The following is a 15,931-nucleotide window of genomic DNA, read 5'->3' as shown; positions in this document are numbered from 1 at the left end:
ATAGAGCTTACATGAAAGTAGGGACTTTTAAAAAATTATGGAATTTGCTTTTGCTTACTACTTTTTCTGAAGAGCTAGAATAGTGTCTGGCATATATTATGTACATAGTTGAATAAATTAAACATATAATTAAAGAATAGTCTCCATCAATTACTCTGAAACTAGTTTCTTCTGAAGGTAACTCATAATATTAGTGATTGTGGTCAGAGAATATTATATGCAGCTACAAACACATTCTGGGATGCTACTTAACTAAAATAAAATGTAGCTGTGAAGCTTACATTCCTACAAATTTTCTCTAACATATCTGTTATGTTAAACTCTACCCTGTAGATTTCTGGAAGTTCCATGGACCACTGGAGGCCCTGAAATACAATTTAAGAAATGTTAATGTGCCAGGTGTTATGGCTCACACCTGTAATCCCAGCAGCTTCAGAGGCTGAGGCAGGAGGATTGCAAGTTCAAAGCCAGCCTCAGTAATTTAGTGAGACCCTAAGTAACTCAGTGAGACCCTGTCTGTAAATAAAATACAAAAAAAGGGCTGGGGATGTGGCTCAGTGGTTAGGTGCCCCTGGGTTCAATCCCCGGTGTCAAAAAGGAAAAGAAAAGAAAGAAATGCTAATGCAATTTAAGAAACATTGATTCCAAAATTTCCAGTTATACTTTCTACCTTCATGCCTATGAAAAAGATCTGTAAACTGACAGGAAGCTATTACCTGAACTAAGCTTCAAAAGTCTTTCAGTGCTGGAGTCGGGGTTTGACAGAGAAGTCAGTAAATCTCCACAGGAATGGGATACGGTGGCCTTTATGTCATTTGGAAGCTTTGTGCTATATTCTCGGTAGTTCTTGTTTCTCTGAGGCCTTTTACCAAGACTTCCATGCAGGGGTCGAGTTTGAGAATAATGACTATCATAATTTTCCAGACCAACATCAGAAGGTATCTGATAGGGATGGATCTGGCTAGAATCACCCACATCCAGGCGTTTACCCAATGAGGCATCATGAGAAAGCTGATAAGTATCAGGTTTTGTTGTCAAGTCCTTTTCTGGAGAAGAACTTGAAGATTTATTGTCCAAAAAAGATATTCGGTACCCATCTCTAGTCATCTTCTCTGGGGATTGGACTGTAGACTGATGAGGCGAGTAGTGTCTGAATTCTAATTACCACCAAGAGGAGAAAAAACACACACAATGAGAATCCTTCATGGGGTGCCTCTGTTCATTGAGCCAGAAAAAATTTTTGGACAAGGTGGTTAATAATTTTGATAAATGGTAGCATAAAGTTACAAGAGAATTTCCACATGGACAACAAAAAATGTGGGAATTTTTATAAAACCAGTAAAGAATATATGAACATTCAGGAGATAAATTTCACATCAATCAAATCTCCTAGGAATTTCCTCCTAAAACTATCAGATCAGAGTTTGCTAAACAGTAATTTCACATAAAAATTTTTATGTACCACTACATGATAATAATTGTGATTTTATGTATTGAGTCTTCAGATAATAATTAGTCTATGATTTCATAGACTCCTTGCAATAAAGCTAAGCCAACTCTTATTCCCAAACTCCATCCAGAGGTACTGGGTTAATTCTTGGGGACCACTATCCTAAGCCAATTAAATGGCAGGGAATACAAAACCTATGAAAATCTCTGAATTAGGTACTAACCCAGGTATATTTCTCTCAGATAGGTATGTATGTCATCTCCAAAAGTCGTAGTGGGGCAGGTAGAACATTAAAAAAAAAAAAAAAGAGAAAGCCTTGTGCTCTTTGCTGTTTTAAGAGCTTCATGTGATTAAAGTGATTCCTTACAAAACAAAAAAATACTGTATCTGAGTTAGTCACATTAACTCTTCCAACTCTGATGTTCTTAAGTACCTATAAGAAAATCAATGTTTTACCAAGGGTCAACACACACAGTATGGAAAAGGTCATAGAACAATATCATTAAGTGTCAAAAAGAATATAGGAACAAGAGGGCCTAGAGCGGCCCGGGTTTGATCCTCAGCACCACATACAAATAAAGATGTTATGTCCAACGAAAACTAAACAATAAATAAAACTCTCTCTCTCTCTCTCTCTCTCTCTCTCTCTCTCTCTCTCTCTCTCTTTAAAAAAAATATATATATATAGGAACAAGGGACTTCTGTTTCAAGTAATAACAAATTAGCTAATTCAAACTATCATTCCATTTAAGAATTTAAAGAAGTTGGATGATATATATGCTATATGCTTAAAAGCATCTAAAAGCTAAGAAGGTAGGAAAATCTAGGAAACAACAGGATCTCCTTGGTAAGTCTAGCATGGAAAGCCCCTTTTTAAGATAAAAGGGACAGAAGTACAAGACTAAGGTCCACTCAAAGTGGGGTATTTAATAACACCCTACCTGCAAAACACACACACACTCGCACACATGCACACAAGCACATGCACATGCATACACACAACACTCTAAAAAAGAACTCTGGGGAGGATACAATATTCAGAATAAAAGTAAACTGGAAATAAACTTGCTCTTGTAATGACTGGTAATACAAGTTTGCATCATCTGGTAGTTCAGAGAACCTCAAAGCTTAAGCTGGAATCAAGGTGACGGATAGTGTTTTGGGTGCCTGGTAGAAGCAAGTGAAAATCTGTTCTAGCAAAGATACACTCATTTAAGACTAATAATTGTTAGTTTAAAATAATTATTAAAATAGCCAACAAAGAGCCAAAACAAACAAAGAGGAAGCAAGACAATGAGTAAAACCAGTAGAAACAAACACAGACCTCCTCCAAATCAAACATTATAAAAAGCAGTTATAGCCTATAAAACAGTCATGCTTGTCATGTCTAAAGAAACATAAAAGAAGTCTTCACTCTACTGTCATGTACATCTAAAAAAAAGTCTGGATTTTCTTCTTAGGACTTGAAAAAGCATATAGAACAACAACAAAATTGGAATGAAGAATTCAGCAGACAGGTTTAATAGTAGATTGGATATAGTTGAAGAGAATGTAAGATTGGTTAGAAGGAATTAAACAGAGTGTAGACCAGTCAAAAAAAGATGAAAAATATAATGACACAAAGAGGACAAAATGAAAATCTCTGACATATATTTATTTAACTAAGAATTCCAGAAAGATAAAAGACACTAAAGAATGGGGGCACAAACAGTATTCAAAGTGCTTTACAGAAATAATGAGACACAATTCACAGATATGAGAAGTATAATAAATACCAAACAGAAGAAATAAACAAAAACCCAAGCTGGGTGTGGTGGTACCTGCCTGTAATCCCAGGGAGGCTGTTCAAAGCCAGCCTCAGCAACTTAGTGAGGCTCTAAGCTACTTAGTGAGACCATCTCAAAATAAAAATTATAAAAAAGGGGGCATGGGATATGGCTCAGTGGTTAAGTACCCCTAGGTCCAATCCCAGGTTCAAAAAAAAAAATTCAGATATCACAATGAAATTTCAGAAAACTAAAGACAACTGAAAATTCTAAAAGCAACCAGAGGTTTAAAAAAAAAAGATTATCTTTGCAGGAGTGATAGATTTCCAGCCAACTTCTCAACTATTCTTCAATATTCTGAAAGAAACAACTGACAATCTAGAAGTCTATACTCAACAAAATCACCCTTCAAGAATTAAAATCTATAAGAATAACATATATCAGGAGGGTAAACGGAAAAAATGACTTTAGGGTCTTTAAATTATCCAAGAGAAGACTTAAGATATTGATTAATTTTAAAATTGTAAAAGTTAAGAACACATATTGTTGTTTTGGGAATAGTATTAAAAGTATAGAAACTATGTGTAACTTATAAACTAATGGTGGTGGTGGTGGGGAATGAATAGAATAATAACAAATCCAGAAGAATGCAAGGAAAAAAGTAACAGAATAGTTAGCCAATATAAAAAGAATAAAGGAGGCCAGAATATTCACTCTTCAAGCAAAAAATCAAAACCTCACATGTCACTAAACATTCAAGGCAATCCCCAGAAAAGCAGAAAAGAGTTAGTTGACTAAACAGGGCCTCAGGGCTGTGATATCATCATTTCTTAAATTTCATCTGTGTGGGGAAAAATACTCAACAAGCAAAATATTTACCATCATTCTGGTGGCTGTCATTTGGCATCTCCCTTCTTGTCACTTCCTGCATCTAAAAGAAGTTTGAAAGTTTAGAAAGAAGGACATATACCAGCATTCAGACATAAGCTCATTAGACGAGGGGTTCAGAGTACTTTCCTATTAGCAAGGATGTTCATCCATGGAAGCAGAGAAACCATCCTTCAAGCAAAGGTCAAGCCTATTTTAAAAACAGTCAGAATACAGGAGATGCCAGAGTTTCTTTGAAGCAGGTAAGGAGACTCCTTGAAAATATAAAATATCTTAGAAGATAAAGGACATTCCAAAAGGTGAAATACTGTATTTTCTCTGCTTCAGATAACTCAGCATAGAAATTAGATGAGGCCACTTTTTCTTTTTTTCCCCCTCTATTTAAAGGATTCCCATATTTATTTTACCTTTTGGTAAAGCTGAGTATCATCCACAGGAACTAATAGATGTTTTAACAGACTGGAAATTAATCTTAAGCATAACTAGTTAAGGGCTAAAGCAAAAAAAAGAAGCCACCTAAGGTCTGGTTTCAAAAAAAGGTTCTTGAAGTATATTTAGTGTCTTTTTGGTAACCAGGCAGAGAAAGAAGTTCCACTTCCTTGTTTGTTAAACTAAAAGGATTATAGCAATTTCCTTTTCCTCTCCAAGGAGAGCTTTTTTTTTTTTTTTTTTTTAATCTAAGAAGTTCTAACTTTAAATGTAAATTGGAGTATCCTTTTCTTCATTTCCTTAAATTTTTAAAAATGGTAAGAGTGATTTTTTTCTAAGTCACCCAAGTAGAATCTTTAAGAACAAGGAAATCAATTAAGTGCTTTATTTTAAATTATTATTTAATAATAACAATACTATAATAATAATTTTAATCATAATTATTATTTCTTTTTAAAATAAAATATTGTATACTCAAACTGAAAAAAAATCTTACTAACTTTAATAGTACAGTCTTGATCATCCAAATTGTACATGATTCAGAGTCTTTGCTTCTTTTCCCTCTGGTTATTTTCTACAATTTCATTGCTCATACAAATTTATCAAAGAAAAGGCAAAGGGAGAAGTTGAACATACAGTAGTCAATTCTGCTCTTTGTATCATATTCACTCACACAATAAATCTTATATAATGGTTGCATGACTTTTTCTCATCAAAATTTTCACTAAAAATTTGTTATTTTTAATTCTCCCCAAGTTTTGCATGATTTCCACCTTCCCATTGTCCATCACTCCTGTGCCGTCTTCACCCCTTAACTTTTCTTTCTTTTTTTTTTTTTTTCCTGTTACATGGAAGAAGCAGCTCTGGGAAAGCCACTCCTGAAATGGAAGACTCTATAATTAAAAGGTAAAGGTAGAAAATGTTAAGAGGCAACAGAACAGGAGATGGAGAAATTGGATAGAGAGGAGAAATTTTATGACCAGCCGAAAGATATAACAGTTGCATCCTGTTTGAGAACTAAAATACCTGGAATAAAATGTACTAAAGTTTCATACATAAATATATAACATTTGATAACAGGTTAGTGAGAATAAAGAAAATGGAGATTGAAATTAATAGAGAAAGTATTCTACACCCTGTCTTGCCATTCTCTTTTAGAGGATCCAAAAGTGCCCTTTTTCAAACAAGGCCTCTTAGGCTTTCATAAATAACTCAGTGAGAGTCCACTGAATTACTAGTATTAATCATTGGCTAGTCAACTGATCAGTAGGGGAGTGAATACATTACCTGTGGCCCCAGTGGGAAAGTGTCTGATTTCTGACCTGGTATACCATTGCCCTGGGTTGCAGAAGTGCTGGTTAGGGAATCCTTTATTTCCCGGTTGGGAAAGGGAATAAAAAGTCCTTTGTTTGAATCTGTGTTAAAAGAAAAAGAATACAATGAAGCTCTGACTGGACTTTAAAGGCAAGCATGTCCTATAGAAAGATACTGGAGGAAGGGTAAGTGCTAGTTCTGTTGTCAATACTTGAACACCAAATCAACAATCTCCAGCTACAGGAAGAGATGCTAGGAACAGACTTTGGGATTACACTTCACAGCATTCTAATCAGTAGTCTGCACTGATTCACCATTTCAAACCAGCCTCCTTCTGTCTTGATTACCTCATTTGTAAAAAGAGAACACCTAATCAGGATCTATTTCATGGAGAGTATTTCTAAATCCTGAGATCACCCAATATTTTTTTAAAACCATGATTAGGGAAATAAAAAGAAACCCAAAACTCAATCCTATTCATGGCACTTGGAAACTGATATTAAGAATAATCAGTTAGGAATTCTATTAGGTTGTAACATTTGTACAAAAGTGTTTTTCATATCCCCACCCTTTTTTTTTTTTTTTTTTTGTACCAGGGATTGACCCGAGGGGTGCTTAACCACTGAGATACACTTTTTCTTTTTTTGAGACAGGATGTTACTAAGTTGCTGAGGCTGGCCTCAAACTTGTGATCCTACACTCACAGCCTCCTGAGTTGCTGGGATTATAGGCCTATACCACCATGCTTAGAGACTTTTTGCATATCCTTATTTTTAAATATTTTTTTAGTTGTTGATGGACTTCTATTTATTTATATGTGGTACTGAGAATTGAACCCAGTGTCTCACCCATGCTGGGCAAGCGCTCTACCACTGAGACACAACCCCATCCCAGTTTTTTGCACATCCTTAATCAATACTTTTAGTTGTAGGATTCTGGGATCTGGGGTTTTATGGGGGAACTTGTATATGAAAATAAGTGTTTTGCATTTGTTTAGGGAAATTCTCTCTGGCAATATTGTGCAAGAATTAAGATAGTTTCAAAGGCTTAGGTCTCCTTCAAACAATGTGCTGTTCTGCTACTTTCTGTTCTCAATCTCTGGCAACAGAAAGCTGAGTGAGCACACAGCATGAATAAAGCTAGCCTCCTGGGAACCAGCCATTGGGTCCCTTTGGGGCTCTAAGATGCTTCCTATTTCTGAATTGCCTTGAACTGAAATGTCCTATTGTAAGCACAAAATACTCTTCCACCACTGGACTTTACAGAACTGTTCTCAAAATAACAAAAGCTCTTAAACTTTATGTTTGCTGGTCCCTATTGCAGTAATACTGCAGGAAAAAAAAAAAAAAAACAAGGTGAATAAAAGCTGCTGGTTGTAACCTGAATCCCTGCAGAAAAGGCAAATGTGGTCAGTAGGCTGTAATTTGGGTTCAGGCTCCTTTCACAAGCCTTCAAAGGTGTCCAAGGCCCTGCTCCACCCTTCTCTTCTTCCTCCAGCACTTGTGTTCCTGTCCATATTCACAGGTTCTTTTTTTTTTCCTTCAACATATTTCTTGGTTCAACCAAATCCCCGACAGTCCAAACTCTTTGGTAAGTGCTACCACTACACCTTTTCCTGTGTTTTAGCTGTCACCTAAATCTGGATGACCCTAGATTGAAATTTCTTAACTCTGATCTCTCTTTTGATGTCCATATCTACATTTATTGATTAGTCCCAAAGAGTGCCCCATAGAGGCACAAATACAAATTCAGTATTTTCTGAACCAAACTCACTGTCTTTCTTCCCAAAATATTCCTTCTGGTGCCTTCCCAATCTTTGGCATTGGCATTCTTACTGAATCCCTCAAGACAGAAACTTATTCTGAAATAACAAGTGTTGGCGAGGATGTGGTGGAAAAGGCATACTCATACATTGCTGGTGGGACTGCAAATTGGTACAACCAATCTGGAAAGCACTATGGAGGTTCCTTAGAAAACTTGGAATGGAACCACCATTTGACCCAGCTATCCCATTCCTTGGTCTGTACCCAAAGGATATAGTATAGCATACTATAGCAATGTTTACAGCAGCTCAATTCACAATTGCTAAACTGTGGAAACAACCTAAATTCCCCTCAATAGATGAAGGGATAAAGAAACTGTGGTACAGGGGGCTGGGGATGTGGCTCAAGCGGTAGAGCATCGCCTGGCATGCGTGCGGCCCAGGTTCGATCCTCAGCACCACATATAAAGAAAGATGTTGTGTCTGCCGAAAAACTAAAAATAAATAATATTTTGGGGCTGGGGATGTGGCTCAAGCGGTAGCGCGCTCGCCTGGCATGCGTGCGGCCCGGGTTCGATCCCCAGCACCACATACCAACAAAGATGTTGTGTCCGCCGAGAACTAAGAAATAAAAAATGTTGGAAATTCTCTCTCTCTCCCTCCTCTCCTCTCACTCTCTCTTTAAAAAAAAAAAAAAAAAAAAAAAAAAAAAAAAAAAAAAAAAAAAGAAACTGTGGTACATATACGCACAATGGAATATTACTCAGCATTAAAAGACAATAAAATTATGGCATTTGCAGGTAAATGAATGGAGTTGGAGAATATCATGTTAAGTGAAGTAAACCAATTCCAAAAAACCAAAGGCTGAATGTTCTCTGTGATAAGTGGATACTGATCCATAATGGGGGAGGGCAAGGGAAAAATGGAGGAACTTTCAATGGACAAAGAGGTGGAAGGGGAGGGGAGGGGGTATAAGGGCAGGAAAGATGGTGGAATGTGATGGACATTATTACCCTAGGTACATGTATGACTGCACATATATTGTGATGCTACATCATGTACAATCAGAGAAATGAAAAGTTGTGCTGCAATTGTGTACAAAATGCACTCTGCTGTCATATATACCTAATTAAAATAAATAAATAAATTTTAAAAATAAAAGAATCTTATTCTGGAACTCTCAGTTGAAATTTCAATCAATTATCAAGATCTATAGATGAATCTTTTTCATGAGGGGAGCTTTATTTTAATTGAAATACAACTGAAATATCATTCCTTTCATTTTATTTATTTATTTATTTATTTTGGCAGAACTAGGGATCAAACTCAGGGTCTTGTGCATGCTAGGTAAGCACTAAACTACCTTCCCAGCCCCAATTTTACCCTTTTAAAGAGAACAACTCAGGAGCTGGGATTGTGGCCCAGTGGTAAAATGCTTGTCTCACACAAATGAGGCACTGGATTTGATCCTCAGCACCACATAAAAATAAGTAAATAAGGGGCTGAGGCTAGGGTTCAGTGGTAGCGCACATGCCCAGAATGTATGAGACACTGGGTTTGATTCTCAGCACCACGTATAAATAAATAAAATAAAGATCTATCAACAACTAAAATTTTATATATATATATATATGTATATGTATATATATATATATATATATATATATATATATATATATATAAAATAAAGGCATTGTGTCCATCTACAACTAAAAATTCAGGGGGTCTTAGTGTATTCACAAAATTGTACCACCATCATCTCATTTTAGAACATTTCATCACCCCCAGGAGAAATCCCATGGCTATCACTGCCAGTTCTTCTCTCCCTGCCATCTTCTGGAAACTATCAATATACTTCCCATCTCTATGTATTGGCCTATTCTAGATATTTCATATAAATGGAATCATACAAATATGGCCTTTTTTGTGTCTGGCTTCTTTCACTTAGCATGATGTTTCCTTTTTTTTTTTAATTTATTTTTTAGTTTTCGGCGGACACAACATCTTTATTTGTATGTGGTGCTGAGGATTGAACCCAGGCTGCATGCATGCCAGGTGAGCGCGCTACCACTTGAGCCACATCCCCAGCCCAGTTTCTTTTTTCTTTTAATATTTATTTTTTGGTTGTAGTTGGACACAATACCTTTATTTTATTTATTTTTATTTTATGTGGTGCTGAGGATTGAACCCAGGGCCTTGCACATGTTAGGCGAGCCCTCTACCACTGAGCCACAATCCTAGCCACCAGCATGATGTTTTCAAGATACACTTTATATCATGTATTAGTACTTCATTCCTTCTCATGGTTGAATAATATTCCTTATATGGTATACCACATTTTGTTTACCCCTTCACCAGTCAATGGACTTTTGGCTATTATGAATAATGCTGTTTTCATTCTTGTACAAATGTTTGTATAGACATAGATTTCTATTTCACATGAGTATGTGAAATAGAAAGAAGTAGTAGAATTGCTGGGTCAAATGGTAACTGTGTTTAACTTTTTGAGAAACTGAAACTGTTTTCCAAAACAGCTGTACAATTTTACATTCCCATCAGCAATGTATGAGGGCTCTGATTCCTCCACATCCCTGCTTTCAGTTCTCTCCTTTTGGTTATAGTCATCCTAGTATGTGTGAAGTGAAATCTTATTGTGGTTTTAATTTGTATTTCCCTGATGGCTAGTGGTGTTGAATATTTCATGTGCTTGTTGGACAGTTGCATATCTTCTCTGGAGAAATGTCTATTCCAATCTTTTGCCTGCATTTTAATTAAGTTGCTTGACTTTTTGTTATTGAGTCCTAAAACTTCTTCACGTAGGCCAGGCATATGGCAATCCCAGTGACTTGGGAGGCTGAGGCAGGAAGATCACAAGGCCAGCCTCAGCAACTTAGTGAAACTCTGTTTCAAAATAAAAAATAAAAAGGGTTGGGGGTGTAGTTCAGTGTAGAACACCCCTGGGTTCAATATCTAGTATTGCAAAAAAATTTTTTTAAATAAATACTAGACCCTTGACAGATGTACAAATATTTGCAAATATTTCTTCCTACTTTGTGAGCTGTCTTTCCACTTTCTTGGTAGTATCTTTTGATATGCAAATTTTTAATTTTTATGAAATCCAACTTATCCGTTTTTGTTTTTTAGTTGCTTGGGTTTGGGGTGTCATAGCCAAGATATAGATCATTCTTGAAAATAGAAAATCTGGTACTATGTCACCATTATGACTAAGTATGTCATATACAGCAATCAATAAAAAAAAGCAATTTGTACACTTAGGTAATTTTTTTCTTGTCTTATACTCCAGTACATTTTCTTTTTTTCAGACATAAGCTATGTCCAGCACTTAATTCCAAGGTACATGTAATTATGACATTATTATGCAGCCCAGGTTTTTACACCCATATAATCAAGGTGACAGGATCATATTGGCTTGTTAATGCTGATATATGGGCAAAGAACTAATAGTTGGCTACTTCAACTACCAGTAATCATAGCTGGGGCAAGGCTCTGCTTCACATTTGACCAAAGACATAGCAATCCACGGGAAGTAGAAACAGAAATGCACTGCCCAGATCACCATCAGGGAAGGACTTGTTTCCTAGCTCTGGGAGGGCACTTCAGCTATTTGCTGTTCAGGGTCTATGCCAGCTCCAGAGAATCGCCTCCTGATGTCATGCCCTTTGACAAAGAGTCCACTTTCCGTGACAAAGCTAGGCAGGATACAAAGGCTCAGTCATTTAAGCCTGGTAGGGGACATTCAGAGGGACAGTTTTTATTCCAGAGCTTTCTTTCTTCTCAACCCTCTTGATTCCCCTTCTTCTTAATGTTGATCTGAAAAGAATATCTTGTGCCCTGGATTCAACTGAGATGAATTTTTAAGAGCAGAAATAACTTGTCTTTCACTAATTTCTAAAGTAAACAAAACTTGCGCCACTTCCTTTGAACGGCTAATAACCAATAAAAATGTAATCCTCAACTTTTAAAAACAGTAATAACTGTTGAAGATATGATAACCACAAAAGGAAATTAGTATTTTTACCACCATGAACAGACTTCCACGAACACTAACCTCAATAATTTTGTGTTTTTCCTCCTTAAATAACTGTTATATTTTTTATTCAGAAATTCAATTTTTCTGAAGCTGGACTCTAGCAAAACAGAGTAGGTAAAAATATTTAATGTTCTGTCTCCAGGCTTTCTTTTTATATTCTCAAGGATTTAACCAACCTGTGCTTCCTCATTTGCAGTTCCACTACTACTGCACCACTCAGGACAGGTCCTTCTTGTCGCCTACTTGAACTGCTGACTCCAATTCCTGCCCATTGACTGAATTTAGCTTGAGCTATATTTTTACTTCACACATCATGCTTCCTCTTGAAAACATCTTTAATTGCTACCCATTTTCAAGGGAGCAAAATGAACATGATTAGTGCAGGGGCTTTTTGCAACTTGGCCTTAGCACCAGCCACAAGGTGAGTCAATTTCTTAATATGTATGCCTGGATTTGATAATTCTTTTCTCTGCATTGACTGCCCTTTCCCCTCAATTATGTCCACTGAGCGCCTAACTTAAGTGTCTCCCCTCTTGAGAAGCCTGTTCTCAGGCCCCCCTCCCCCACGTCAGTACTAACTGCCGTTGCCTCCTTCACACAGCTCTGTCTGCTATTGTCTCAGTCTGATTTGTGACCTAATTAGCTGTGATAAATTGCTCTGTATTGGAGTATATGAAGATTTGACACTATTATGTCATTTCCTTATCTGCCAACCTCCTAACAGTATTTTTTGCAGTAAATATACACTTCTTTGCTAAATTGTTCTCCTTTCCACTAGGGTAGAGACTATCCACCTGTGGGAGGCCGCCATGTCATGTGACCCACATTCTTCCTCTCCTGATTGATTGGTTGAGGCACTGTCGGTCACTTCCAGTGATCTGGCCACTTTCAAGTGTCTGTAGACGGTAGCCCCAATCTTGAGAGTAGTAAAAATGTATCAAAAGTGTCTTCATGCATAGGCATGCCTTCTTGAAGCCCCATGGGTGGAGCTACGCTCCCCCATTCCTAAAGGTGATATTAACCCTTTGCCCTGTTTGGGATAAAATGTTCCATGGAAACGCCCTTTGTGTGTCCCCTTCTCTTACTCTGCCTTTGGGTGTGGCCTTCCTAGATGTCAGTCAACCTGCTGACAGCAGACATCATGAAGTTAGACTCAGCTCCTCGAAACCTGACCTCTTGCCTCATTTGAATGACTTCTCAATAAAAGGGGTCAGCGCCAACTTGCACTCTTTCCCTCTTTCTGCAGATCTTTAAGGTCAGAGGAGCTGTCACAGGACTTCTAAAGAAAAAAAGTGTATCTGTCTCTTGTGTGGTTATTTTGTGCAGCCCAGTTCCCCTGGAGTGACCCTGAGTGCTTTTGTCGCTGGGAACTTGACATCCACCCCCCATTCACTACCTCCCTCTTAGAAACACTACCCTCCCTATAACAGTTCTAGACTGCCAACATCTGGATTCAAATTTGAGAGAGAAATGAACTTCTTTCTTGTTTAACCCACTATTTTGCGAGGTCTCTGCAGATCCAAGTTGACTTTTATCTAGCTAAAACTCTGTCATAACTAAACTGAGATGATGAGAATCAATAGGGTGAACTGGATTACAGTAAAGACACATCTGCTAGGCCTAGGAATGAACCATTGGGGTATTGTAGTGAAATTTTCTTTGCTTTTTTAAAATAAGAGATTCATGAAATCAGTATACTTTAGATGTGACTTAATTTATTTATTGAGGTGCTGGGGGATTGAACTCAGACTTCTTGCATTCTAAGTAGGCACTCTATTACTGAGCTATATACCCTCAGGTGATTTTAATTAAAGGTGAAAAGATTGCTTACAAGAATAAGTAGATTCCCTTTCAACTCCCAGAGTCCATGTGTGGTATATACCTATATCTATGGGATAGATGTACATTATCTTTACTAAAGCATTCTTTATTCTCCATAATCTGATCTTCTACCCAATACAAACCCTCTACCCCAAGCATACCATCATCAACTTCTTCATGACCTTCATTATCATATTCATGCAGCTGTTCACGCCACTCCTACTAACCAGAATGGGCTACTCCTTCTCCCTTCAGGCCATCCCACAACTCCACAGTTTTTAAGTTCTGATGCCATTGTGTTCACAACTAACCCAAAGTCTTTTCCCACTGTCCCAGCACATTTGAGTTTCTACAGCATGTCATCATCCATAACTTTGTTTCTCAAGATCAAAATTTTTTGAGGTACTGGGGATTGAATCCAGGGGTGCTTACTAAGCTATCTCCAGCCCCTTTAAAAAATTTTTTTATTTTGAAACAGATTCTTCCAAAATTGCCCGAACTTGGGGCTGAGGATGTGGCTCAAGTGGTAGCGCGCTCACCTAGCATACGTGAGGCACTAAGTTCGGTTCTCAGCACCTCATAAAAATAAAGATGTTGTGTCCCTCTAAAACTAAAAAATAAATATAATAAATAAATAAATAAATTGCCCGGACTGGCCTTGAACTTGGGATCCTCCTGCTTCAGGCTCCCAAGTTGCTGGGATTATAGGCGTACACCATTGTACCTGGCTAAGAATCCAGTTTGAGAAACTGCAATGTAAGAAACTAATCTCAGTATATAATGACATCTTATGGACTATATTGGAAGGCATTTGGACATTTTTTTTTTACAAAGCTCTTACCACAAAATCCAGCAATTTTGTTCTTTGGTAGTTATCCAAATAAACTGAAAACTTATGTGCACACAAAAATCTACATAAGATGCTTATAGCACATTTATTCATAATTGCCAAAACTTGGAAGCAACCAAGTTGGATAAGTAAACTGTGATACATTCAGACAGTGAGCTACTATTCAGCACTAAAGAAATAGCTCAACCCATGAAAAGACACAGGAAAAACAAGAACATTTATTGCTGAATGAAAGAAGCCGATCTGAAAAGGTTACATGTCATATGATTCTAAGTATATGACATTCTGGAAAAGGCAAAATGATGGAGATAGTAAAAAGATGAGTGGTTGTCAGGTTAGGGGGGGAAGGGATGAACAGGTGAACACACTGGATTCTTAGGGCAGTGAAATACCATCTGTATAATACTATAATGGTGGATATATGTCATTTGACACTTGTTAAAACCAACAGAATGCACAACAGCAAGAGTGAACCATAATGTAAACTACAGGTTTTGAGTAGGTTCATCTAATTGTAATAAATGTACTAACTTAGTGCAGGATGTTAATGATGTAGGACTTTATGCATGTGGAGAGTGGTATATGGAAACTCAATCCTCTCTGCTCAATTTTTCTATGAATTTAAACTTAAAAATAAGGTCTATTTTGGTCTGGGGATGCGGCTCAAGCGGTAGCGCTCTCGCCTGGCATGCGTGTGGCCTGGGTTCGATTCTCAGCACCACATACAAACAAAGATGTTGTGCCCGCCGATAATTTAAAAAAAAAATATTTAAAAATTCTCTCTCTCTCACACACTCTCTCTTTAAAAAAATAAGGTCTATTTTGAAAATAGCAGTGTATTACTGTAAAAGAACTTTTTTGACTTAACACCTTTTCAATTCTTTCATAATTATCAAATAAAACACAAAATTGAGTGGTCTTCTGAGATGTATCTCTAGACTAGGGGTCCATGGTCCTGAGTGTAAGGATCTATACCATTTATTTGACATTTTAATATATACACCCATAATTGTTACTTAGCTCTTTCATGTTTGTATCATTTTTTCTAATGATGTTACAAATGCTTCAAGAAATGTTTCTTTTTCTATTTTCAAAGTACATGTTTCAGAAGATAAGTTATAATTTTATAAAAATAGGAAATATCTTTTAGTTGATGAATAAAAAAATTTCACTAAAATGAAAAGACTTTGAGCTGAGTCACAAAGAAAGGGTAGGATTTGATTAAAGCCTTCCAGAAAGATGGCATTAATTTAGGGTCAGAGGAGGGAGAAAGGAGGGAATATGTGGGAGGAGGGAGTGGTATGGTTTCATTAGAGAATTGGACATTGTAATAGAGAAATAGGAGATGATATTTTAGGTTAGGATGAAGAAATAAATTCAATCAGAGTTTAGGGAAACACTGTATGCCAAGCTAAATGGTTTAGACTTAATGTAGTAGTTGAGAGGGAACCACTGAGGTTTTTGACTAGGTAAGTATAATTAATTATCACAGGTGTATTTTAAGAGAATTAATCTGGCAGCAATATATAAAATGAATAGAAGGAAAAAGGAGACTGGGAGGATTTTGATGGTACATGGACGGGAGTTGGTATCTCAGCTC

General features: G+C 36.9%; 1 protein-coding gene across 2 annotated transcripts in view; it reads right to left on the bottom strand.

Moving 5' to 3' along the window:
• Lrrc36 (leucine rich repeat containing 36) overlaps positions 1-15,931 on the bottom strand; it is a 64,859-nt gene that overhangs the window by 14,806 nt on the left and 34,122 nt on the right. For both annotated transcript variants that reach the window (XM_005318313.5, XM_078032492.1), the window contains 3 exons: positions 5,821-5,948; positions 4,096-4,147; positions 717-1,157 (listed from right to left, as the gene is read on the bottom strand). In XM_005318313.5, the coding sequence (XP_005318370.1) occupies positions 717-1,157; positions 4,096-4,147; positions 5,821-5,948 (621 nt within the window). The remainder of the gene's footprint in view (positions 1-716; positions 1,158-4,095; positions 4,148-5,820; positions 5,949-15,931) is intronic.

Source organism: Ictidomys tridecemlineatus, chromosome 15, assembly GCF_052094955.1.
Source record: "Ictidomys tridecemlineatus isolate mIctTri1 chromosome 15, mIctTri1.hap1, whole genome shotgun sequence".
Classification (NCBI taxonomy): domain Eukaryota; kingdom Metazoa; phylum Chordata; class Mammalia; order Rodentia; family Sciuridae; genus Ictidomys; species Ictidomys tridecemlineatus.
Note: the sequence above shows the minus strand (reverse complement) of the source record. Positions and strands in the feature narration are given on the sequence as shown.